The sequence below is a fragment of the Oncorhynchus nerka genome, linkage group LG23 (genome assembly GCF_034236695.1).
Source record: "Oncorhynchus nerka isolate Pitt River linkage group LG23, Oner_Uvic_2.0, whole genome shotgun sequence".
Taxonomy (NCBI): domain Eukaryota; kingdom Metazoa; phylum Chordata; class Actinopteri; order Salmoniformes; family Salmonidae; genus Oncorhynchus; species Oncorhynchus nerka.
Window position 1 is genome coordinate 37,473,946 of NC_088418.1, and position 26,725 is coordinate 37,500,670.

Consider the following 26,725-nt stretch of genomic DNA (forward strand, 5'->3'; position numbering starts at 1 on the left):
CTTCAATGAAAATGAAATGAAACCAGAGACTCTGATGAACCCTACAGGACGATCGAGGATTTCAACAGAGAAGACAACGACGACGTACGGGCGTAAATATATATACATTGCAATTATTCTCGAATGAGTGGCCGTTCATGTGCAAAGGATTAGCACTTCAATTAATATAATTATAGACTGTGTAATGAATCCGTTTCTTTCCAGCTCTTTCTCAGTCTACCAAGCTGTCGTATTGGCTTAGCCCACTAGAGACTTTTCCATCATTGTTAGTAACCAATATCTACTGTTTGTTATTTATTTCTGTGATTATTTAGTTGGTAAATAAATAATTAAGTCAATTTGTTTATTGCTGATTTATAATTTATGCTAGGGTTCGTGCAGATAACCAATAATTTTACGATGTTCAGATGAGACTGATAGAAGGTAAAGAATAATTAATGATTGACTGCTATTGATATAAAACATCTTTAGATCTTTAAGAGTGGATTCGGGAAATAGCTGCTCTATATAAACTAATACTTCCGTGGTGCCCCGGATTCCTAATGAGTTAGTTATTGTCTGATTAATTTAATCAAATAATTAAACGTTAGGTAATTTAATTTAACCATACTAGAGACACAACAATGTATTTGAAAAGAAATTACTGGTAGAATAAGAAATATGATGGAAACACACTTGTGTAGCCCATATTGGGATGCAGGATCTGTCTTTCAATATCTTTCTCTTTCATTTATTATCTTCTCCCTCTATAGAAGCACATGCTAAAGGAGGGGAAGGGGCGGATGCTGCAAGCCATAAGCCCCAGGCAGAGCCCCAACAGCAGCCCGACCAGAGAGCGCTCACCCTCTCCGCCGCCCTCCTTCCGTCTGCCCTTCTTCACCAAGACCTCCCCTCCCTCTTCGCCCCACCACCTCAGTGGAGCAGACCGCATAAGCGAGGATGACGATTAGGAGCCTCCCTCCATTCCTTTCTCTCCCTGTGGCTGAGATGGTGCAGGTCAGGGTTAGGGTAAATACCATTTCAGTCAATTGATTGAATTGAAATGGAATTGACCCCAGCCCAAGTGCTCACAAGGAATTGATAATTCACATGTTCTTGAATTAGGATGCCATGTTGCGTTTTTTTCCTATCCCGCTCACATTACTGGTTATCTTTACCAGGCCTCTAGTGTCAGTTAGGCCTTTGTCATGTTTAAAGGAAACCACAACACAATAGCACAGGAAGTTTAATCATAACTTTCTGTAAAACGGCTGTTCTTTGGGGTCACAGTGTTGTTATACACAAAATAGATTTTTTAATGTTTCATTTATGATGTATAAAATGAATTAATGAGCATGGGAAGGTGTCAGCCAATACGGGCGTGAGTGATGGGACACTCATTCGCTCACAAATGACTTGCATGTTCTTCCGACACACACTGAATTGTATTTGCCATGCTAAATCCATAGTAGCGCCAGAGAAAATTGAACAAGTGATAACCGGTACTTTCTGTAAATAATATCTTTCTACTTTCCCATAGATTTCATTCTGAATTTTCCTTATGGGAGTCACATGAAGTAATCGCTTAAGTCGTCTGGATTTTTAAACTTCTCTGGTGAAAGCATAGTTTTATCCCATAACAAAAGCTGGTTTCAAACATGGGGAGGGAGGGGACATGGGAGAGTTTCCTCCAATATGAAGCAGTAGAATGCCATCCCTCCTCCCCCTCTAGTGATCACGCTACAGGAGCAACACAGCAGCATGTTGTTATCAATGAAAGACATGGTGAGCCTCCCTCCCCTCGTAGATGCATTCTCTTCAACTCCACAGAAAAAGACCACTTTGGTAGAAAGAAAGCCTTGTGCAGAATTCCGAATACCCCCATAGCCACCTACCACCCCTTAGGGCCTAGGCACTCCTGTAGATCTGAAAGGATGGGATAGCTTTTGCGTTCTGGCTGGGTGGCATTTGCACTGTTGGATACACCTATTCAGTCCTTTTAGGCCTAGGACACACTGAGGTTGTACAACTGATGTACAATGCATTGGACTCGACAGTTGTGATGCAATGGATATTGTTTTTAACGGAAACGTTTAAAATATTGTTGTTTGGTGTCTCCAGAGTGGTTGGGTAAATATTTGTGTGCAGACAAATGCATAACAAATACCTGTTGTATCAAATGCGTTGTACAACCTGATGTGAACTAGGCCAGTAGACCTACAGGTGGCCTAAGGCTGTTCCACTTGCTCAGGAGTGAAGTTCCACTAGGGACAGATCTAGGATCAGCTTCCTCCCCCAATACACCTCCCATTAGTGGAGAAAATTCTAAACTGACCCAAGATCAGGGGAAACTTGACCATACTCCATTCTGCTTAATAACCTCCCGACTCTGTAACTGTAATTAGGTTGATCGAGGACTTTTGACTACATTGGTCACCTGATTAGTCACCAAGTTGAGTTGTATTTTGTAATTTACTTTTATTTAATATGTACTAAGTGTGTTGGTTTGTGTTAAAGGAGATCTACTGTATGTACTTTAATCTTGTATAGATGTCATTTTTGTACACCTCCTGGAAAAACCTTCTGCTGATTTTTTCTTCTTTTTTTGTTGTTGTAGAAAATAGTAATTCCACTAATCAGTAATTCCAAATGCATTGTGCATCTCCACAACTTTATGCCAATAGATTCCAAATAATTGTTTTGGGGGGTGATTTATTAGATTTTTTTTTCCAGAGTGCTGATGCTATGTGTAATCAGAGCTGCATTGTGGCATTCCTCCCAGACATGTTTTTTTTCAACAGAATTCATGTTTAAGCTTAGCCAGAGTCTGTGGTTATTCAAATCGTTATATTGTGAATTGTATTCTCTGAAGCAAGCAACTTTAGGCACTTATACAATAGTATGTGAAATATTATTCTGCGTTTACACGGGCAGCTCAGCCCGATTCTGATATTTTTACCAATCAGATCATCTCTGAAAAAGATCTGATGTGGAAGAAAGATCAGAATTGGTCTGCCTGTGTTGTGTTCAATTGAAATACTGTAGAATTCCATTCATTCCTATGGAGGACTGCTCCTACTGGGGAGTGCCAATATTGCCGAGCGGTGGCTTCAAGGCCTCTCAATGGCCAATATATGACATCCGCAATCCAGGCTTTGGAGATGTTTGATGGGGTTCAAGTCTGGGCTCTGGCTGGGCCTTTCCTTAGCTGTGTGCTTAGGGTCGTTGTCCTGTTGTGAGGGTGAACCTTCGCCGCAGTCTGAGGTCCTGAGCACTCTGGAGCAGGTTTTCTTCAAGGATCTCTCTGTACTTTGCTCTGTTCATCTTTCCCTCGATCCTGACTTAGTCCCTCCCACTGAAAAACATCCCCACAGCATGATGCTGCCACCACCATGCTTCACCGTAGGGAAGGTGTCAGGTTTCCTCCAGACATGACGCTTGGCATTCAGACCAAAGATTTCAATCTTGGTTTCATCAGACCAGAGAGTCCTTTAGGCTGTCGTGCCTTTTACTGAGGAGTGGCTTCCGTCTGGCTGCAGATATGGTTGTCCTTCTGGAAGGTTCTCCCATCTTCACAGAGGAACTCTGGAGCTCTGTCAGAGTGACCACCTGGTTGTTGTTCACCTCCCAGACCAAGGCCCTTCTCCCCCGATTGCTAAGTTTGGCCGGGCGTCCAGCTCTAGGAACAGTCTTGGTGGTTTCAAACGTCTTCCATTTAAGAATGATGGAGGGGACTTTTAATGCTACAGACATTTTTTTGGTACCCTTCCCCAGATCTGTGCCTCGACACAATCCTGTCTTGGAGCTCTACAGACAATTATTTTGACCTCATGCCTTGGTTTTTCCTCTGACAACTGTGGAACCTTTTATATAGACAGGTGTGTGCCTTTCCAAATCATGTCCAATCAATTGATAATTATTTGAAAATTGAATAAAAACAATTTTTTCAATTTTAGAATAAGGCTGTAACGTAACAAAGTGGAAAAAGTCAAGGGGTCTGAATACTTTCTGAATGCGTTGTGTGTGTAAAAGCAGCTGGTTACTGCTTACATTTGTGTTTTTGCTGGTCACAAATGTATGCATTTCAGTGGCAGGCTTATGAGGGCCAACACAATATCCTCCTGTTTTTAAATGTCCTCATTGTTTCTCTGCCCTTTAATTGGCAAAGGAAATGTCTGTCTTGTCATGAACTGTCAACCTGTTGACTACTATCAGTTATAACAGGACTAAAATAAATATGTACAAAGAAAAATACTCAATTTTGAAGTAAAATCACTTCAATATACAGTGGTCTATGTTTGGCAATGTGTTGTTGCATATTTCTAAACTGGTGGTGGTGGTGCATATACAGTTCTGGCAACCATTCCTTGTTACACAGGAGGGAAAATATATACCAAACCATTTAACATGGTAGAAAAACAGGCAATAGTACTCACTTCAATTGCACAGTTTTTACATGTTGCCTTAAATATAAAATGAATAACATTGGCATTTTTCACTGATCTGCACATCCTACACCACATTTTAAGTGAGACAAAATCTAGACGATTCTAAAATTAACTTCTGCTTGAATGCATACGTATCCACCCCCTTTGCTGTGGCATCTCCGTGTGCAACAATATTTGTTTACAATATAAATACGTATTTATTTCAGAATAAATACCCATCTTTGTAAGGTCCTTCAGTTAATGGATTTCAAGCAAAGAGTTAACCTCAAAGCTACCCTGGAGCTTTCAGAACATCTCATTAATACATTTGTAGGTAGGTACAGATTAGGGGAGGGTCCTTTAAGCATGGTCAAGTTAATAATTAAGCTGTGAATGATTTATCACATCACCCAGACGAAGGTGACCATGGTGATTGTAGAATAGTTTCTTAGTTCGGATGGGGGGGAAAGATCAAAATTGCAGTCACTCCAATACTAGAAGGGTCAAAAGAAAAATGGTGCAAAGGACACGTAAAACATATTCAGTCTGTTGAACACCTGACACTGGATAAGACAGACGTTGACATTTCGCCAGGACAATAACCCAAAATAAGACCAATGCTGCACTGGAGTGATTTGCCAAGATGGTCAATGTCTCTGAAACCCTGTTTTTACCCAGTTCTAACATTTGTCCTGATCTAGTGCTGAAGATCCACGTTACAGCACTATTTACATTTAAAGGTAACTTCCGATTGAGCCAACATATGAAGCGTTTACCGTGAATGCGGTCTCTGCAAACGCGGGTAACATTGTTTTTAAATTTAAAATAGCATTGTAGTGCGGATCTTCAGCTCTACGGATCGAATCGAGCCCTTTGTCCACATCCTGATTGTGTCCACAGCTGGTGGTGTAACCGCCGTCTAAAATCATTGACAGGTGGCACCATTGACTTATGTGTCTTAATATAAATATATATTATTTTGAAAGATTATTCATCAAATAATTTGCATATGGGGGGGGAACAAGAAAACAGGTCACAATGCAGACAAGGTGGACGGATAAGGCCGTATAAACTCGTCTGAAAATGATGGCACAATCAGAACGTGGACAAGATCGGGATGCATGTTAGAACCAGGTATAAAACGGGGCTCGAGTGACCTAGCCTAGTAGTTAAATCTGCGTCAAAATCTGACCGTAGTGTGACAGCAAAGTTGGTGGAGACTTTTTCAAAAAGTGGGTCAAACTGCTGCTAAAGGTGCTTCCACCAAGTATTTACTCTGGGGTACAAATAAATACCTTTTTTGAAAGGTTGTTGTGAATAAATCCCAATGTATTGTTTTCCCCCCTCTAAATGCAAGGCAAGTAATAGAAAACAGGGGAGAGAATACTTTCCATAAGCACTGTACACACAGTGATAGCTGCATCACATTTACATCCTTTATCTCAAAACAAATTACTATACTGTTAAGTGACACAGGACATAGAAATATCAACTCTGCCCTAGAGATTTTAACAAAGTGAGATGTATCAATACAACAACTGCATAAAAATAAGGCATCACGTTTAAAGGGTGAGCAAGGCTAGTCTTTTCTGACCAGATCTTAAAGTCTGAAACTTCATTCATCATTAAGGACAAGGTTGAGTTCTGGGATCTATTCCATTTATGACCTGGATTCAAGAGAGTACTGTCAGAGTACAGCCTGCTTAAAGTTAGACTCAAACATATGACGACATCCTTCAAACCGGGGAAACTTCCTGTTTACAGACATCAACAACAGAATTTTGATGTGCTAAGACTGACACTATTGGCTCTAGAATAGAGGGTTGTTTCCATTGGTCAATTATCTGTTGATTCCAAGGTTAACCTTAAGTTATGTTTTTTTTATCACACAAAGATGTATTTTGAAAGCTCACAATCCCTGGGTGAATAAGGTCCAATATGTGGCAGTCTTGGCATATTTAATATTAGTAAGCAGGAAGTCGTCATGCTGTGTATGAGGATGTTGTATTGCTGAGTTCACCTATAATATTGTTGCGGTGGGTTCGTCCTCTTTTCCTCCATGCCTCATTCTTTCCTTCCCAGCTCTCATTCTTCCCTCACTCTCTTCATTCAGCTCAGCTGTTCAGGCGGATGACCCAGGAGTTTGCGGAGACCACGTTGCCGCCACGATTGACGCGACATGTATAAGTGCCCTCGTTAAACTCGTTGGCGACGACGCGGAGGTCGCGGTCCTTCATGGTGATGTAGCCGGGGATAGAGATCACGAGCTGCTCTCCATCCTTGTACCAACTAGAGCAAGGTCAAAGGCCGTACCAGGGAAGAGCACAGGGAGAGAGGAATCAACCATTCAAATGTCATGTATGCCCAACAACCTTTGCCAGAAACATAGTCATAGTAAATAAGAGAAAACGACCTGCATGCTGTTTAAATGCTCCCATTAAAAGACCTGTTAAAACGATGGGAGAATCCGACCGGTAATTATGGTATATAGTGGTCCGAGGTTGTCAAGCGGTCTAAGCCCCTGCCTTTGGAGCACATGTATTGTATACTGCCATTGTGTGTATTGGTTTGACTCCAACCCACTGCTCTAGCACCCTCTCTCCTATCTACCTATCCTGTCCAATAAACACCAAAAATATGATTTGTACATTACTGTATTTAGACTATTCTCTTACCTGACTTTGGGAGGCGATCTAGGATTCTTCGTCCCACACCGGAAGCCCACAACCTTTCCACGAGGAACTATCTTGATCTTGACGTTGGCAGGCGGTGGACTTAGCGTGGTAACGGCCTCAAGAGGCTCTACAGGAAGTGAGTGAAATACCAGGACGGTCATAAGACTTCCCCCACAAGATATTCCTCTATGGCTTTTTCTCAATGAATCTTTCCTCAATTCCTCACATCCTCTTTCCTCGTCGCCTCCTCAAAACAAATCGGAGAAGGTCTGAGGGAGGAGACCTTGGACGTTCTCCAATATGGTTGAGAAAGAGAGGATGCAAGGAATCGTGTAAAGATTTGAAATAGAGATTATTGGGGATAAAGCATATGCCACAGAGGTGTTATCAGTACAGTAGGAAAGGGATGACACAGGACAGGACAGGAGTTCGGCAAGCTACAGTCTGAATGTTGGCAACATAGCACGCGGTTAAACATTTTAGATTTTAGATGTCCATTCTGTCATTCAAAGTGCCTTACAAATCCAGGCAGGTCCATAATTACAAATCTAATTTGGAGAGATAATCCATGGTAATTCTTTGGAAAGACACCTACCAGGCAGCCAGTTTGTGTTAAAATGTCCAAAATCAAGCTAGATCCACATTTAACTATCAAGTCCTGATCTATTTGCTGGCTTAAGACAGTCCTAAAAGCATGTCATTAATAGGATCTCATGGAGATTGCATCTTTCAATTCCAACTGGTGAACTGCGGTGCAGTTAAATTCATGTCCAATCAAGAGTGGACAATATGCCTGTCTGACCATAGCAGAGATCACATCGTCGGGCACAGTGTTTCTTCATGAAGCTCTTCCTCCTTTCGCAGAAGCCAAGGCGAGCCCATGGATCACACACTCGCTTCTTGTCTGTGCATCCTGGAATACAACACATATATAGACATTTGTGGTATTAACGTTTTCTTAGTGTTATGTCTTATACCTGTGTAATAAAACAAATTACTTGTGTAGCAATAACATTGTATTAACATGTTACATAGTACTGTAGTAATTGTATTGCCATCGTGTTGTAATTGCACAATGAGTTGAGCGGGAATTGGTGGAATAGAGAATGTTAATACTAATGTTTAGACAATATTAAAACAATGTTAGAAATTACATCATTACACTGCAGAGATAGCCTGCAAAGTAATGTCATACTTTCCAGGTCCATACCCAAACAGTTCGAACTACTAATTTTGAAAATTACTCTCTCCAGAAATAAGTCTCTCACTGTTGCCGCCTGCTACCGACCACCCTCAGCTCCCAGCTGTGCCCTGGACACCATTTGTGAATTGATCGCCCCCCATCTAGCTTCAGAGTTTGTTCTGTTAGGTGACCTAAACTGGGATATGCTTAACACCCCGGCAGTCCTACAATCTAAGCTAGATGCCCTCAATCTCACTCAAATCATCAAGGAACCCACCAGGTACAACCCTAACTCTGTAAACAAGGGCACCCTCATAGACGTCATCCTGACCAACTGGCCCTCCAAATACCAACTGGCCCTCCAAACACCTCCGCTGTCTTCAACCAGGATCTCAGCGATCACTGCCTCATTGCCTGTATCCGCCACGGAGCCGCAGTCAAACGACCACCCCTCATCACTGTCAAACGCTCCCTAAAACACTTCTGTGAGCAGGCCTTTCTAATCGACCTGGCACGGGTATCCTGGAAGGACATTGACCTCATCCCGTCAGTTGAGGATGCCTGGTCATTCTTTAAAAGTAACTTCCTCACCATTTTAGATAAGCATGCTCCGTTCAAAAAATGCAGAACCAAGAACAGATACAGCCCTTGGTTCACTCCAGACCTGACTGCCCTCGACCAGCACAAAAACATCCTGTGGCGGACTGCAATAGCATCGAATAGTCCCCGTGATATGCAACTGTTCAGGGAAGTCAGGAACCAATACACACAGTCAGTCAGGAAAGCTAAGGCCAGCTTCTTCAGGCAGAAGTTTGCATCCTGTAGCTCCAACTCCAAAAAGTTCTGGGACACTGTGAAGTCCATGGAGAACAAGAGCACCTCCTCCCAGCTGCCCACTGCACTGAGGCTAGGTAACACGGTCTCCACCGATAAATCCATGATTATCGAAAACTTCAATAAGCATTTCTCAGCGGCTGGCCATGGCTTCCGCCTGGCTACTCCAACCTCGGCCAACAGCCCCCCCCCCCCGCAGCTCCTCGCCCAAGCCTCTCCAGGTTCTCCTTTACCCAAATCCAGATAGCAGATGTTCTGAAAGAGCTGCAAAACCTGGACCCGTACAAATCAGCTGGGCTTGACAATCTGGACCCTCTATTTCTGAAACTATCTGCCGCCATTGTCGCAACCCCTATTACCAGCCCGTTCAACCTCCTTTTCATATCGTCTGAGATCCCCAAGGATTGGAAAGCTGCCGCAGTCATCCCCCTCTTCAAAGGGGGAGACACCCTGGACCCAAACTGTTATAGACCTATATCCATCCTGCCCTGCCTATCTAAGGTCTTCGAAAGCCAAGTCAACAAACAGGTCACTGACCATCTCGAATCCCACCGTACCTTCTCCGCTGTGCAATCTGGTTTCCGAGCCGGTCACGGGTGCACCTCAGCCACACTCAAGGTACTAAACGATATCATAACCGCCATCGATAAAAGACAGTACTGTGCAGCCGTCTTCATCGACCTTGCCAAGGCTTTCGACTCTTGTCAATCACCATATTCTTATCGGCAGACTCAATAGCCTCGGTTTTTCGGATGACTGCCTTGCCTGGTTCACCAATTACTTTGCAGACAGAGTTCAGTGTGTCAAATCGGAGGGCATGCTGTCCGGTCCTCTGGCAGTCTCTATGGGGGTGCCACAGGGTTCAATTCTCGGGCCGACTCTTTTCTCTGTATATATCAATGATGTTGCTCTTGCTGCGGGCGCAGCGATTCCCTGATCCACCTCTACGCAGACGACACCATTCTATATACTTTCGGCCCGTCATTGGATACTGTGCTATCTAACCTCCAAACGAGCTTCAATGCCATACAGCACTCCTTCCGTGGCCTCCAACTGCTCTTAAACGCGAGTAAAACCAAATGCATGCTTTTCAACCGATCGCTGCCTGCACCCGCATGCCCGACTAGCATCACCACCCTGGATGGTTCCGACCTTGAATATGTGGACATCTATAAGTACCTAGGTGTCTGGCTAGACTGCAAACTCTCCTTCCAGACTCACATCAAACATCTCCAATCGAAAATCAAATCAAGAGTCGGCTTTCTATTCCGCAACAAAGCCTCCTTCACTCACGCCGCCAAACTTACCCTAGTAAAACTGACTATCCTACCGATCCTCGACTTCGGCGATGTCATCTACAAAATGGCTTCCAACACTCTACTCAGCAAACTGGATGCAGTCTATCACAGTGCCATCCGTTTTGTCACTAAAGCACCTTATACCACACACCACTGCGACATGTATGCTCTAGTCGGCTGGCCCTCGCTACATATTCGTCGCCAGACCCACTGGCTCCAGGTCATCTACAAGTCCATGCTAGGAAAAGCTCCGCCTTATCTCAGTTCACTGGTCACGATGGCAACACCCATCCGTAGCACGCGCTGCAGCAGGTGTATCTCACTGATCATCCCTAAAGCCAACACCTCATTTGGCCGCCTTTCGTTCCAGTACTCTGCTGCCTGTGACTGGAACGAACTGCAAAAATCGCTGAAGTTGGAGACTTTTATCTCCCTCACCAACTTCAAACATCAGCTATCCGAGCAGCTAACCGATCGCTGCAGCTGTACATAGTCTATTGGTAAATAGCCCACCCATTTTCACCTACCTCATTCCCATACTGTTTTTATACTGTTTTTTATTTATTTACTTTTCTGCTCTTTTGCACACCAATATCTCTACCTGTACATGACATCTGATCATTCATCACTCCAGTGTTAATCTGCAAAATTGTAATTATTCGCCTACCTCCTCATGCCTTTTGCACACATTGTATATAGACTGCCCCTTTTTTTCTACTGTGTTATTGACTTGTTAATTGTTTACTCCATGTGTAACTCTGTGTTGTCTGTTCACACTGCTATGCTTTATCTTGGCCAGGTCGCAGTTGCAAATGAGAACTTGTTCTCAACTAGCCTACCTGGTTAAATAAAGGTGAAATAAAAAAATAAATAAAAAATTTTAAAAACAATACATGTATGAAAAAAATATAGAAAGTCTTGATTTATCATCATAAATAAACAAAACAAACATGTTTGATCTGTGTGTTCCTTTACCATAGAGGCGCTGGATTCCCCAGATGTCGTCCTGGGCAATGTTCCTCTGGCCCGTGTAGGTGGCATTGGGGTGCATCAGGGCCTGGGGGTCACGGGAGTGCCACAGCCCCAGGGCGTGCCCAATCTCATGAGCCGCCACCTGTACCAGGTCATTTAACCACACACCTGGGGAAGGGAACAGACCCAATTAGGCATGTACACACATTATATCAAAGGACAAGGATTGGGATCCCTGGATAGAATACATGTGATCAGTCTTGTGTGTATGGTGTGTGATTTGAGATAACATCTAGATTCTAGAATGGTGTGTTGGTATATACAGGTAACTGCCAAAATAAGGGAAACATTTGAGTAAATGAGGGATCAAAGTATATTGAAAGCATGTGCTTCTACACAGGTGTAGTTTTCAGAGTTAATTAAGAAAATAATGCTTAGGGTTATGAATATAAATGCCCAGTTAACCATTATTTTGGGTACCATGGCTAGAACAAGATATCTCAGTGACTTTAAAAGAGGGGTCTCAAAGGAGCTTAGGGGATTTAAAGTGTGTGTGTGTGTGTGCACGCACATCTCCAGTCACCAGATTTCAACCCATTTGAAAACTTAAGGGAGATTCTGTAGCGGCGGCTGAGACAGCGTTTTCCAACATCAACAAAACACAAAATTATGGAATTTCTCGTGGAACAATGTTGCTGCATCCCTCCAATAGAGTTCCAGACACATGTAGAATATATGCCAGAGGTGTCATGCCCCCTCATATTTGTCCTGTTAAAAAATATATATTTATACACTACCGTGCAAAAGTTTGGGGTCACTTAAAAATTCTCTTGTTTTCCATGAAAACATACATGAAATGAGTTGCGAAATGAATAGGAAATCTAGTCAAGACGTTGACAAGGTTATAAATAACGATTTGTTATTGAAATAATAATTGTGTCCTTCAAAATTTGCTTACGTCAAAGAATCCTCCATTTGCAGCAATTACAGCCTTGCAGACCTTTGGCATCCTAGCGGTCAGTTTGTTGAGGGAATCTGAAGAGATTTCACCCCATGCTTCCTGAAGCACCTCCCACAAGTTGTATTGGCTTGATGGGGACTACTTACCTACCATACGGTCAAGCTGCTCCCACAACAGCTCAATAGGGTTGAGATCTGGTGACTGTACTGTCCACTCCATTATAGACAGAATACCAGCTGACTGCTTCTTCCATAAATAGTTATTGCATAGTTTAAAGCTGTGCTTTGGGTCATTGTCCTGTTGTAGGAGGAAATTGGCTCCAATTAAGCGCCATCCACAGTGTATGGCATGGCATTGCAAAATGGAGTGATAGCCTTCAAGATCCCTTTTACCCTGTACAAATCTCCAACTCTTACCACCCCCAGACCATCACTTTGCCTCCACCATGCTTGAAAGATGGCGTCAAGCACTCCTCTAGCATCTTTTCATTTTTTATGCGACTCACAAATGTTCTATGTGATCCGAACACCTCAAGCTTAGATTAGTCTGTCCATAACACTTATTTCCAATCTTCCAGTGTTTTGCCCATCCTAATCTTTTCTTTTTATTGGCCAGTCTGAGATATGGCTTTTTCTTTGCAGATCTGCCTAGAAGGCCAGCATCCCGGAGTCGCCTCTTCACTGTTGACATTGAGACTGGTGTTTTGCGGGTACTATTTAATGAAGCTGCCAGTTGAGGACTTGAGGCATCTGTTTCTCAAACTAGACACTCTAATGTACATGTCCTCTTGCTCAGTTGTGCACCAGAGCCTCCCACTCTTTCTATTCTGGTTAGAGAGTTTGTGCTGTTGTGTGAAGGGAGTAGTACACAGCGTTGTACGAGATCTTCAGTTTCTCCACGGAATAGCCTTCATTTCTCAGAACAAGACTAGCCAGATGAGTTTCAGAAAAAAGGCATTTGCTTCTGGCCATTTTGAGCCTGTAATCGAACCCCCAAATGCTGATGCTCCAGATACTGAACTAGTATAAAATAAGGCCAGTTTTATTGCTTCTTTAATCAGAACAAGTTTTCAGCTGTGCTAACATAATTGCAAAAGGGTTTTCTAATGATCAATTAGCCTTTTAAAATGATAAACTTGGATTAGCTAACACAACGTAATGGACAAAAAATTGAACAGTAGTGAAACACACACACACACACACACACACACACACACACACACACACACACACACACACACACACACACACACACACACACACACACACACACACACACACACACACACACACACACACACACACAGTTGAAGTCAGAAGTTTACATACACCTTAGCCAAAGACATTTAAAATCCATTTTTCCACAATTCCTGACATTTAATCCTAGTAAAAATTCCCTGTCTTAGGTCAGTTAGGATCACCACTTTATTTTAAGAATGTGAAATGTCAGAATAAAAGTAGAGAATGATTTATTTCAGCTTTTATTTATTTCATCACATTCCCAGTGGGTCAGAAGTTTACATACACTCAATTAGTATTTGGTAGCATTGCCTTTAAATTGTTTAACTTGGGTCAAAAGTTTCGAGTAGCCTTCCACAAGCTTGGGTGAATTTTGGCCCATTCCTCCTGACAGAGCTGGTTTAACTGAATCAGGTTTGTAGGCCTCCTTGCTCGCACACACTTTTTCATTTCTGCCCACAAATGTTCTGTAGGATTGAGGTCAGGGCTTTGTGATGACCACCCAAATAGCTTGATTTTGTTGTCCTTAAGCCATTTTGCCACAACTTTGGAAGTATGCTTTATTGTCCATTTGGAAGACCCATTTGTGACCAAGCTTCAACTTCCTGACTGATGTCTTGAGATGTTGCTTCAATATATCCACATAATTTTCCATCCTCGTGATGCCAACTATTTTATGAAGTGCACCAGTTCCTCCTGCAGCAAAGCACCTCCACAACATGATGCTGCCATCCCCGTGCTTCATGGTTGGAATGGTATTCTTCGGCTTGCAAGCCTCCCCCTTTTTCCTCCAAACATAACGATGGTCATTATGGCCAAACAGTTCTATTTTTGTTTCATGAAACCAGAAGACATTTCTCCAAAAAGTACGATATTTGTCCCCATGTGTAATTGCAAACCGTACTTTGGCTTTTTTATGGTGGTTTTGTAGCAGTCCTTCCTTGCTGAGCGGCCTTTCATTTTATGTCGACATGTGGATATAGATACTTTTGTACCTGTTTCCTCCAGCATCTTCACAAGGTCCTTTGCTGTTATTCTGGGATTGATTTTCCCTTTTTGCACCAAAGTACGTTCATCTCGAGGAGACTGAACGTGTCTCCTTCCTGAGCGGTATGACGGCTGCGTGGTCCCATGGTGTTTATACTTGCGTACTATTGTTTGTAAAGATAAACATGGTACCTTCAGGCATTTGGAAATTGCTCCCAAGGATGAACCAGACTTGTGGAGGTATACAATTTTTTTCTGAGGTCTTGGCTGAATTCTTTTGATTTTCCCATGATGTCAAGCAGAGGCACTGAGTTTGTAGGTAGGCCTTGAAATACATCCACAGATACACCTCCAATTGACTCAAATTACGTCTATCAGAAGCTTCTAAAGCCATGACATCATTGGCTGGAATTTTCCAAGCTGTTTTAAAGGCACAGTCAACTTAGTGTATGTAAACTTCTGACCCACTGGAATTGTGATACAGTGAATTATAAGTGAAATAATCTGTCTGTAAACAATTGTTGGAAAAATTACTTGTGTGTCATGCACAAAGTAGATATCCTAACCAACTTGCCAAAACTATAGTTTGTTAACAAGAAATTTGTGTAGTGGTTGAAAAATGAGTTTTAATGACTCCAACCTAAGTGTATGTAAACTTTTGACTTCAACTGTTTCTATATATATATATACACGGTGGGGCAAAAAAGTATTTAGTCAGCCACCAATTGTGCATGTTCTCCCACTTAAAAAGATGAGAGAGGCCTGTAATTTTCATCATAGGTACACTTCAACTATGACAGACAAAATGAGAAAAAAAATCCAGAAAATCACATTGTAGGATTTTTAATTTATTTATTTGCAAATTATGGTGGAAAATAACTATTTGGTCAATAACAAAAGTTTATCTCAATACTTTGTTATATACCCTTTGTTGGCAATGACAGAGGTCAAACGTTTTCTGTAAGTCTTCACAAGGTTTTCACACACTGTTGCTGGTATTTTGGCACATTCCTCCATGCAGATCTCCTCTAGAGCAGTGATGTTTTGGGGCTGTTGCTGGGCAACACGGACTTTCAACTCCCTCCAAAGATTTTCTATGGGGTTGAGATCTGGAGACTGGCTAGGCCACTCCAGGACCTTGAAAATCTTCTTACGAAGCCACTTCTTCGTTGCCCGGGCGGTGTGTTTGGGATCATTGTCATGCTGAAAGACCCAGCCTCGTTTCATCTTCAATGCCCTTGCTGATGGAAGGAGGTTTTCACTCAAAATCTTACGATACATGGCCCCATTCATTCTTTCCTTTACACGGATCAGTCGTCCTGGTCCCTTTGCAGAAAAACAGCCTCAAAGCATGATGTTTCCACCCCCATGCTTCACAGTAGGTATGGTGTTCTTTGGATGCATCTCAGCATTCTTTGTCCTCCAAACACGACGAGTTGTTTTTACCAAAAAGTTATATTTTGGTTTCATCTGACCATATGACATTCTCCCAATCTTCTTCTGGATCATACAAATGCTCTCTAGCAAACTTCAGATGGGCCTGGACATGTACTGGCTTAAGCAGGGGGACACGTCTGGCACTGCAGGATTTGAGTCCCTGGCGGCGTAGTGTGTTACTGATGGTAGGCTTTCCCAGCTATCTGCAGGTCATTCACTATGTCCCCCCGTGTGGTTCTGGGATTTTTGCTTACCGTTCTTGTGATCATTTTGACCCCACGGGGTGAGATCTTGCGTGGAGCCCCAGATCGAGGGAGATTATCAGTGATCTTGTATGTCTTCCATTTCCTAATAATTGCTCCCACAGTGATTTCTTCAAACCAAGCTGCTTACCTATTGCAGATTCAGTCTTTCCAGCCTGGTGCAGGTCTACAATTTTGTTTCTGGTGTCCTTTGACAGCTCTTTGGTCTTGGCCATAGTGGAGTTTGGAGTGTGACTGTTTGAGGTTGTGGACAGGTGTCTATTATACAGATAACAAGTTCAAACAGGTGCCATTAATACAGGTAACGAGTGGAGGACAGAGGAGCCTCTTAAAGAAGAAGTTACAGGTCTGTGAGAGCCAGAAATCTTGCTTGTTTGTAGGTGACCAAATACTTATTTTCCACCATAATTTGCAAATAAATTCATTAAAAATCCTACAATGTGATTTTCTGGATGTTTTTCCCTCATTTTGTCTGTCATAGCTGAAGTGTACCTATGATGTAAATGACAGGCCTCTCTTATCTTTTTAAGTGGAAGAACTTGCACAATTGGTGGCTGACTAAATACTTTTTTGCCCCACTGTATATATATATATATATATAAAAATCACAGACAGTGTCACCAGCAAAGTACCATCACACCTCCTCTTCCATGCCTCACGTTGGGAACCACACATGCGGAGATCATCCGTTCACCTACTCTGCGTATCACAAAGACACAGCAGTTGGAACCAAAACCCCCAAATTTGGACTCATCAGACCAAGGACAGATTTCCACCAGTCTAATGTCATTGCTCGTGTTTCTTGGTCCAAGCAGGTCTCTTCTTCTTGTTGGTGTCCTTTAGTAGTGGTTTCTTTGCATCAATTCGACCATGAAGGCCTGATTCACCCAGTCTCCTCTGAACAGTTGTTGTTGAGATGTATCTGTTACTTGAACTCTGAAGCATTTATTTGGGCTGGTAATTTCTGAGGCTGGTAACTCTAATGAACTTATCCTCTGCAGCAGAGGTAACTCTGGGTCTTCCTTTCCTGTGGCGGTCCTCATGAGCCAATTTCATCTTAGCGCTTGATTATTTTTGCGACTGCACTTGAAGAAACTTTCAAAGTTATTGACATTTTCCGTATTGACCGACCTTCATGTCTTAAAGTGTTGATGGACTGTGTCGTTTCTCTTTGCTTATTTGAGCTGTTCTTGCCATAATATGGACTTGGTCTTTTACTAAATAGGGCTATCTTCTGTATATCAAACCTACCTTGTCACAACACAACTGATTGGCTCAAATGCATTAAGAAGGAAAGAAACTCCACAAATTAACTTTTAAAAAGGCACACCTGTTAATTGAATTGCATTCCAGGTGACTATCTCATGAATCTGGTTGAGAGAATGCAAGAGTGTGCAAAGCTGTCATCAAGGCAAAGGGTGGCTAACATTTTTATTTTTTTTATTTATTTTTTGGTTACTACATGATTCCATTGTAGGAATTTCCTTGAAGGAAATACACGGGTGGGAGAAAGTGAATGAGTACACTTTTTGGGGTAAGGGAAGAGAATCGGAGCACAGACAGACATAATGTAGATATTATACACAGACAGACATGAAGACCATGGTGCTTGCCTACGGAGCTGTGAGGGGAACGGCACCTCAGTACCTCCAGGCTCTGATCAGGCCCTACACCCAAACAAGGGCACTGCGTTCATCCACCTCTGGCCTGCTCGCCTCCCTACCACTGAGGAAGTACAGTTCCCGCGCAGCCCAGTCAAAACTGTTCGCTGCTCTGGCCCCCCAATGGTGGAACAAACTCCCTCACGACGCCAGGACAGCGGAGTCAATCACCACCTTCCGGAGACACCTGAAACCCCACCTCTTTCAGGAATACCTAGGATAGGATAAAGTAATCCTTCTCACCCTCCCCCCCCTTAAAAGATTTAGATGCACTATTGTAAAGTGGCTGTTCCACTGGATGTCTTAAGGTGAACGCACCAATTTGTAAGTCGCTCTGGATAAGAGCGTCTGCTAAATGACTTAAATGTAAATGTAAATATTATTTGCACCTTGTTTCCAGCTGAAGCGGGACTTCCCCAGGATCCAGAACTCATGATTGTCAAAGTGGATCTCCCCGCGTGGGGGCAGGAAGGCATGGGCCAACTCCCCGTTTAGTCCATCAAAACAGGGATGCAATGGAGACCACCAGCAGTCTGTGTGGTTCCACGTGTAGAAGCCTGTGCCCACACACACACACACACACAAAAAGCAGGGGTTGTCATGACGTTTCCCTGTTGGGTGAGGTTTATCCCCACATAAATACATACCCCCACATAAATACATTTCCCCCTTTTCTCTCCACTCTACAGAATGGACTCTTGAAAAGCCTGTGTTTCCACAGAGAAAGTATGGGAACATCAAAAGGTTGGGGAATGGAACAATATTTTCCTTTCTCAACCAGTTGAAAGTGTCCGTTGGTACTTAAAGAATATGTCGTCAGATCAGTTGTTGTCTGGGACATTATATCTGATGATAGGACAACAAATTGTATCTTGGAAAGTCTGCACATTCTAGTTATATTCAAATGGAATTGATGTGCAATTTAAATGTTTAAATATGAAACTATTTGTGACAAGATTAAATGTGATTTTAGCTTCTAAATGACAGAATTGTTTTCATAAGTAAACTTATGCTCACTCAGTGGTCACTCCCAAGTGAACAGACATTGGTTGAGAACTATGAAACACGCCCTTCTCTCCCACAGTACAAAAACCCGTTGACAGAAGTCAACCTCAGTTCGAGATGACATGAGGACTGGTGTCCAGACGTTTAAAAGGGCTAATTTCAACTACAAGCTAACGATATTAACATTTAGTTCCAGAAATGTTAGGACTGCTGTCCTAATGTTTATTAAAAGGGTGAATTTCAATGTGGAGGTGACGATCACCACGCTGGAATGGTGAATTTCGACTAGACCAGCCAAAATACAGCACAAGCTGATTATAGCAACTTGGTAAGAACTTTGAATGATTATTTACTAAAGAAGAAGTGATACCTCCTAGATGTCGAGTTATCAGCTGCAGCTGTAAACATACATGGACAGACAATCTCAGAAGAACATATCCGATAGCCCTACATTCTCAGAAGAACATATCCGCTCTACAACACTACGACCAGAAAGAACATTGGTGATCTCTGCTGGGTAAACCAGTCTTCAATCTTCGACTCATCTATCAAAACGCAGCTCAGTGTAAATATATATCTTGCATTTTCCTTTTCCGAATGGGCGGTTATTAGAATGCATAAGATTCTGTATTTACGGCAGCATAGCTTCTCAAGGTCCAATATAGACCCAATCCCCTTTGTCCCTCAGTCTTCCCGCTCTTTCATTCAAACCCAACCCCCTTTATTTGTGTAACCAGCCATCATATCGGTTTCATCTGCATTTACATTACATTTAAGTCATTTAGCAGACGCTCTTATCCAGAGCGACTTACAAATTGGTGCATTCACCTTATGACATCCAGTGGAACAGCCACTTTACAATAGTGCATCTAAATCTTTTAAGGGGGGGGGTGAGAAGGATTACTTTATCCTATCCTAGGTATTCCTTAAAGAGGTGGGGTTTCAGGTGTCTCCGGAAGGTGGTGATTGACTCCGCTGTCCTGGCGTCGTGAGGGAGTTTGTTCCACCATTGGGGGGCCAGAGCAGCGAACAGTTTTGACTGGGCTGAGCGGGAACTGTACTTCCTCAGTGGTAGGGAGGCGAGCAGGCCAGAGGTGGATGAACGCAGTGCCCTTGTTTGGGTGTAGGGCCTGATCAGAGCCTGGAGGTACTGAGGTGCCGTTCCCCTCACAGCTCCGTAGGCAAGCACCATGGTCTTGTAGCGGATGCGAGCTTCAACTGGAAGCCAGTGGAGAGAGCGGAGGAGCGGGTGACGTGAGAGAACTTGGGAAGGTTGAACACCAGACGGGCTGCGGCGTTCTGGATGAGTTGTAGGGGTTTAATGGCACAGGCAGGGAGCCCAGCCAACAGCGAGTTGCAGTAATCCAGACGGGAGATGACAAGTGCCTGGATTAGGACCTGCGCCGCTTCCTGTGTGAGGCAGGGTCGTACTCTGCGGATGTTGTAGAGCATGAACCTACAGGAACGGGCCAGCGCCTTGATGTTAGTTGAGAACGACAGGGTGTTGTCCAGGATCACGCCAAGGTTCTTAGCGCTCTGGGAGGAGGACACAATGGAGTTGTCAACCGTGATGGCGAGATCATGGAACGGGCAGTCCTTCCCCGGGAGGAAGAGCAGCTCCGTCTTGCCGAGGTTCAGCTTGAGGTGGTGATCCGTCATCCACACTGATATGTCTGCCAGACATGCAGAGATGCGATTCGCCACCTGGTCATCAGAAGGGGGAAAGGAGAAGATTAATTGTGTGTCGTCTGCATAGCAATGATAGGAGAGACCATGGGAGGTTATGACAGAGCCAAGTGACTTGGTGTATAGCGAGAATAGGAGAGGGCCTAGAACAGAGCCCTGGGGGACACCAGTGGTGAGAGCACGTGGTGAGGAGACAGATTCTCGCCACGCCACCTGGTAGGAGCGACCTGTCAGGTAGGACGCAATCCAAGCGTGGGCCGCGCCGGGAGATGCCCAACTCGGAGAGGGTGGAGAGGAGGATCTGATGGTTCACAGTATCGAAGGCAGCCGATAGGTCTAGAAGGATGAGAGCAGAGGAGAGAGAGTTAGCTTTAGCAGTGCGGAGCGCCTCCGTGATACAGAGAAGAGCAGTCTCAGTTGAATGACTAGTCTTGAAACCTGACTGATTTGGATCAAGAAGGTCATTCTGAGAGAGATAGCGGGAGAGCTGGCCAAGGACGGCACGTTCAAGAGTTTTGGAGAGAAAAGAAAGAAGGGATACTGGTCTGTAGTTGTTGACATCGGAGGGATCGAGTGTAGGTTTTTTCAGAAGGGGTGCAACTCTCGCTCTCTTGAAGACGGAAGGGACGTAGCCAGCGGTCAGGGATGAGTTGATGAGCGAGGTGAGGTAAGGGAGAAGGTCTCCGGAAATGGTCTGGAGAAGAGAGGAGGGGATAGGGTCAAGCGGGCAGGTTGTTGGGCGGCCGGCCGTCACAAGACGCGAGATTTCATCTGGAGAGAGAGGGGAGAAAGAGGTCAGAGCACAGGGTGAAACACAGAGTGAAAGGATGCCAGGTCCGCAGGGAGGCGAGTTTTCCTCCATTTCCGCTCGGCTGCCCGGAGCCAGACAAGGGACTTTTTCTTTTATGACATGATTAGTAATCGATTTATGATCTATTCTGTGTATATGTAATTCTGTGTGATTATTTAGGTATTTAGTAAATAATGAAGCCAATTTTTGTATTGCTGATTCAACTTGTTAGCCATGGTTTGTGCAGATAACCAAGAATTTTACGACGTTCAGATGAGACTGAATAAGGTGATAATTAATAATTGACTGCTATTGATATAAAAGACCTTCAGATCTTTAAGAACCAGAAGCTGGTTCCAAAGGTTATTAACTAGTTAATTGTTACCTTTATTTTACTAGGCAAGTCAGTTAAGAACAAATTCTTATTTTCAATGATGGCCTAGGAACAGTGGGTTAACTGCCTTGTTCAGGGGCAGAACAACAGATGTGTACCTTGTCAGCTCGGGGATTCCATCTTGCAACCTTTCGGTTACTAGTCCAACGCTCTAACCACTAGGCTATGCTGCCGCCCCAATTCAAATCACGTAATCAAATTTTAGGTAATCAATTTGATAAAATAGCATGTCATCTCATTTAATCATACTAGAGACACAACAGGGTATTAAAGACTTAACAAATATTGAGATACTCACACACACCCTTATCTTAAGGTGATACAATGTGGTTCTAATCAATTACGTGGTCTCACCGATGATAATGTCAGCACTCTTGTTGGGGTTTTTGATTTCAGCGAAGTAGAGAGGGGACACGTCGCTCCACTTGGAGAACGCAATGCTGATGGCCTGGCGGGTGTCATCTTTGTTCAGCGTGTTGGGAAACTTCACGATCCTGACAGATGTGAACGGACACGCAGACAAACATAGACAGACAGACATACAGCTGTGAACAGAAAGACAGACAGGAAAGTGACAGACAATGCGACTAACTTGGATTCCCAAAAACGCAGTGCTGTTCCCTTTCAGTCAGTCACTCAGTATAACATTATGGGGAGACAATGACCAACCATATTCACCTGAAAAAAATGAAAACGCCCAACGGGCCAATGGATGCCGAGCCAATCCCCAGAAGTCCTGCCTTCCTGACTATAATACCGGGGCTCACATCCATTTCCTCAATTCTTCTCTCTTCAGCCCGCCTGAAGGAAGATCGTGTAACGCAAATGACAAACTTTTCAAGCACACAAAGACTATGAGATTCGGCTCCGTCACTGATGAGCTAAAGGCGACCTGCGATTCCCCTCATTCAGCCAGGCTGGTGCTACCAGGTTAAGGTGAGTTCATGAATGTAGAGTATGGAGGAGGCGGGGCTCATTTGCACACCACCGATGGATGGAAAGCTGCCGAGTTACTTAGCTCCAGTTCTGAGGCTAACAAGGAGGCTAATCTTCTGAATAAACAGTCCCGGTTCTAGGCGGAGCAGTTGGACAAAGTATACCAGGCTGAGGGTGTGGTTCTTGAAAGGGACAGGCGGCTGTACTTGGATGAGCCAGTTTCGCCAACAAGGTTGTTTGGCTCGGCTATGGAGTCCTTACAGGCCTGTTTCGAGGAGAAACAAAAACAGGACCCAGCTCTACAGGTCCTTTTCCCACGAAAGTTCCTTCGTGGGGGCAGCTTTGCAGTTCCAGAAGCGTGAAGGAACGAGTCCAGGCCAGAGGCTGGCGTCGAGGTTGGTTTTTGACCGTATTTGTGTTTCTGGGAAGCAGCGGAAGTCTTGGCACAGACGCTGTCAGTGCTGGGTCGAAGGGGAGTGGGGTGAACGCTGATTCTTCCACGCCGTGGGGGAATGAGCAGACCTCGCGACCCTAGCTGGAGGCCGGTGGAGGGGCATGTTCTCGGAGCCCTCCTCCACATTTACTAATGGCAACAGTGCTTCCAAGTGGCTCGGTCAACGGGGGCAAGTTACTGGTTGCCGAAGACCCCAAACCCGGTGTTGGCTGGGTATCAGAATGGCGGTACCACGAAAGCACAGTGTTTCTACCCAAGGTTTCTCTACGTTCAGGGGTATCGGGAGTACGGCATCGTCCAGATGTGGGCATAATAAACAAAGTTAATTCCCCACATTCAGACACACGGTTGTTAAGGGTGATGGATATGAAAACAAGCATGAAAGAAAAAAATATAAAACACAGTTCCAGTCATAAGTTTGGACACACCTACTCATTACAGGGTTTTTCTTTATTTTATACTATTTTCTACATTGTAGAATAATAGTGAAGACATCAAAACAATGAAATAACACATATGGAATCATGTAGTAACCAAAAAAGTTAAACAAATCAAAATATATTTTATATTTGAAATTCTTCAAAGTAGCTACCCTTTGCCTTGATAACAGCTTTGCACACTATTGGCATTAGTTGGTTTTGTACCTGAGGGTTTGCAAGTTCAAAATGCTCACACTTTGCTAGCTATTGCAGTCGGTGCATCCCTGTGATTGGTTCATGTCCATAGATCTGAAGGATACGTACTTTCATGTGGCTATACATCTTCCCCACTGAAAGTTTCGGAGGTTTCATTTCAAGGGTGTAGCCTATGAATTTCTGGTCCTGCCTTTTGGACTTTAATCTCCCCGCACCTTTTCTATGATGCTGTGCCAGGGGATCAGAGTATTGGCCTATCTGGACGATTAGCTGGTCATAGTGGAGTCGAGGGAACAGGTGGAGCTCCATACTGCCACACTGGTTTCCCATATTCAGTCTCTGGGGTTCAGAGTGAATCACAGGAAAAATTATTTGACTCAGCACATTCAATTCCTGGACTCAGTTCTGAATCATGTGTTTTGGTCCCAACAAAGTAGGTTTGAATTCCAGCTCTGTCTGGTACAGTTCTTTTATGATAGCTATTGTGTCTCTAGGACTTCTGTTGATATGTCTGTTTCGGCGCTGTTGATGAGTCTGTTTTGCGGGTTCTCTGTTGCAGGTGGTTCTCATGGGCCGGGTAGTGTCCCGCAGGGTGATCACGACAGACGCATCCTTTATGAGATGGGGAGTACTGTGTGTGGGCTACTCGATGAGGGATTAGGTCAACAGCGTAAAGGGAGTTGCATATCAATTACCTAGAGATACTGACAGTTTGGCTGGTGCTGAGGCGTTTCCATTGAAGGTTTATATGGCAGCCATCTCTGCGTGTCATGTAGGGAAGGACAGCTCCACACAGGGGACTCCTCCGGTGGTGTGGCCCCTAAAAGGCGTGTCGACTCATGGCGCCGACCAGGGACCGGGCCTTGGTCCCCTCAGTGTGAGTCTCCGTTTGAACCATTAGAGTCTGTGGACCTAAAGCTAATTTCCTACAAGACTGCCCTGCTCGTGGCCTTGGCATCAGCCTAGCATGTTGGGGATCATAGTAACCTTGCCATGATTCATCGACTCTGGTTGATGCTATGCAGCGTGAGTGTGCGCTTTACCATGTCACAACAAGTGTTCTGTTGTTTTGGACGGTTCTTTTTACAAGTTCTGACATTTCAGGCTCACAAGGTAAGTATTGTTCTTGGAACCATGGGTTCTATGGACTTGGGCTGCAGTGGCAGCGTGTCAAGTTGCAGCAGATTCTGGTTCCCTATATGGGGTTCTGACAGTTCAGGCTTCATCAGGCTCTGACAGTTCAGGCTTCTCAGGTAAGTATTAGGGAAAAAGGTGGCTTCTGTAGACTCTTTTTTGACCGGTAGAACGTGTGTATGCTTGGGCTGCCATGCATCTCCTAGTTTGGTACCCAATGAGCCAGCTTGGGGCTTGATTGTATGTCCCCATAGTATGTTATACCAAGTTACCGACTGAATGGCAATGTATGAAAATAACTACTGTTCAGTTAAGGAGGTAATGAGGTATAACATATTTTGCGCAGGGGATTTGGGCTCGCTGAAAAGTGTTACTGAATTGAGGAAATTAATGCCCCGGTATTATAGCCAGGAAGACGCGGCATCCGAGGGCAGGCTTGGCATCCATTGGCCAGTTGGGCGTGATTTCAGTTTTCAGGGGAATATGAATGGTTGTTGATTTCCCTTCAGGGAACAATAGTTGTATTCATAACTGAAATAATATTTGTATATCTGGCCAGTGGGCCATCCTCCAACATTCTCTGAAGCTCTAATTCTCAAAACAGTACTCAGAAGCCGACCTCCCAGTCTCTTCCATCCCCTCCCTGAATCCCAAGTCAACCCTAGTCCCTTCCCCCTTGACACTACATCTGAGAGGATTGGATAGGTGTCAGTAATATGGTTGAACCTTGCCCACTGATAGGTTTAGGTGGAATTGCTGCTATATTCCTTACAACTTGAATACAACTACAGTGCCTTAAGAAAGTATTCATACCCCTTGACTTATTCCATATTTTGTTATGTTACAGCCTGAATTCAAAATGGATTGTAAATTCTTGTTCTCACTCATCTACACATAATAACAAAGTAAAAACATGTTTTTTGTGCCCATTTAGTGAAAATTAAATACAGAAATATCACATATACATAAGCATTCACACCCTTGAGTCAACATATGTTAGAATCACCTCTGGCAGCCATTACAGCTATGAATCTTTCTGGGTAAGTCTCTAAGAGCTTTGTACACCTGGGTTGTACAATATTTGCACATTATAATGTTTTTAATACTTCAAGCTCTGTCAAGTTGGTTGTTGATCATTGTATATTTGGCCTTGTGTGTTAGGTTGTTGTCCTGCTGAAAGGTGATTTTGTCTGTTGGAATGCAGAATGAACCAGGTTTCCCACTCAGATTTTGACTGTGCTTAGCTCTATTCCATTTATTTTTAGTGTAAAGAACTCCCTAGTCCTTGCCAATGACAAGCATATCCGTAACATGATGCAGCCACCACCATGCTTGAAAAAATGAAGAGTAGTACTCAATGATGTGTTGTTATTTGCCCCAAACATAATGTTTTGTATTCATGACATGTAGTTAGTTTATTTGGCCAATTTTTTACAGTTTTACTTTAGTGCCTTATTGCAAACAGGATGTATGTTTTGGAATATGTTTATTCTGTACAGGCTTCCTTCTGTCATTTATGTTAGCATTACGGTTTCCTTCCTCTCCGGCAACAGAGTTAGGAAGGACGCCTGTATCTTTGTAGTGACTAGGTGTATTTATACACCAACCTCATTATGTTGAAAGGGATATTCAATGTCTGCTTTTTTTATTTTGACGAATCTACCAGTAGGTGCCCTTCTTTGCGGGGCAATGGAAAACCTCCCTGGTCTTTGTGGTTGAATCTGTGTATGAAATTCGCTGCTTGACTGAGGGACCTTACAGATAATTCATTGTATG

At 43.6% G+C, this 26,725-nt stretch overlaps 2 protein-coding genes across 3 annotated transcripts in view; one reads left to right on the forward strand and one right to left on the reverse strand.

Annotated features, from left to right (window-relative positions):
- LOC115106786 (choline-phosphate cytidylyltransferase A-like) overlaps window positions 1-4,233 on the forward strand; it is a 27,007-nt gene extending 22,774 nt beyond the window's left edge. For both annotated transcript variants that reach the window (XM_029629872.2, XM_029629873.2), the window contains one exon: window positions 753-4,233. In XM_029629872.2, the coding sequence (XP_029485732.2) occupies window positions 753-950 (198 nt within the window). In that variant the 3' untranslated portion in view covers window positions 951-4,233. The remainder of the gene's footprint in view (window positions 1-752) is intronic.
- The window catches only part of LOC115106788 (matrix metalloproteinase-23-like), a 28,776-nt gene continuing 4,832 nt past the window's right edge, over window positions 2,782-26,725 (reverse strand). The window contains exons 4-9 of the mRNA XM_029629875.2: window positions 22,145-22,284; window positions 18,305-18,472; window positions 11,372-11,536; window positions 7,884-7,994; window positions 7,082-7,208; window positions 2,782-6,695 (exon numbers count right to left, since the gene is read on the reverse strand). Of these exons, the coding sequence (XP_029485735.1) occupies window positions 6,521-6,695; window positions 7,082-7,208; window positions 7,884-7,994; window positions 11,372-11,536; window positions 18,305-18,472; window positions 22,145-22,284 (886 nt within the window). The 3' untranslated portion in view covers window positions 2,782-6,520. The remainder of the gene's footprint in view (window positions 6,696-7,081; window positions 7,209-7,883; window positions 7,995-11,371; window positions 11,537-18,304; window positions 18,473-22,144; window positions 22,285-26,725) is intronic.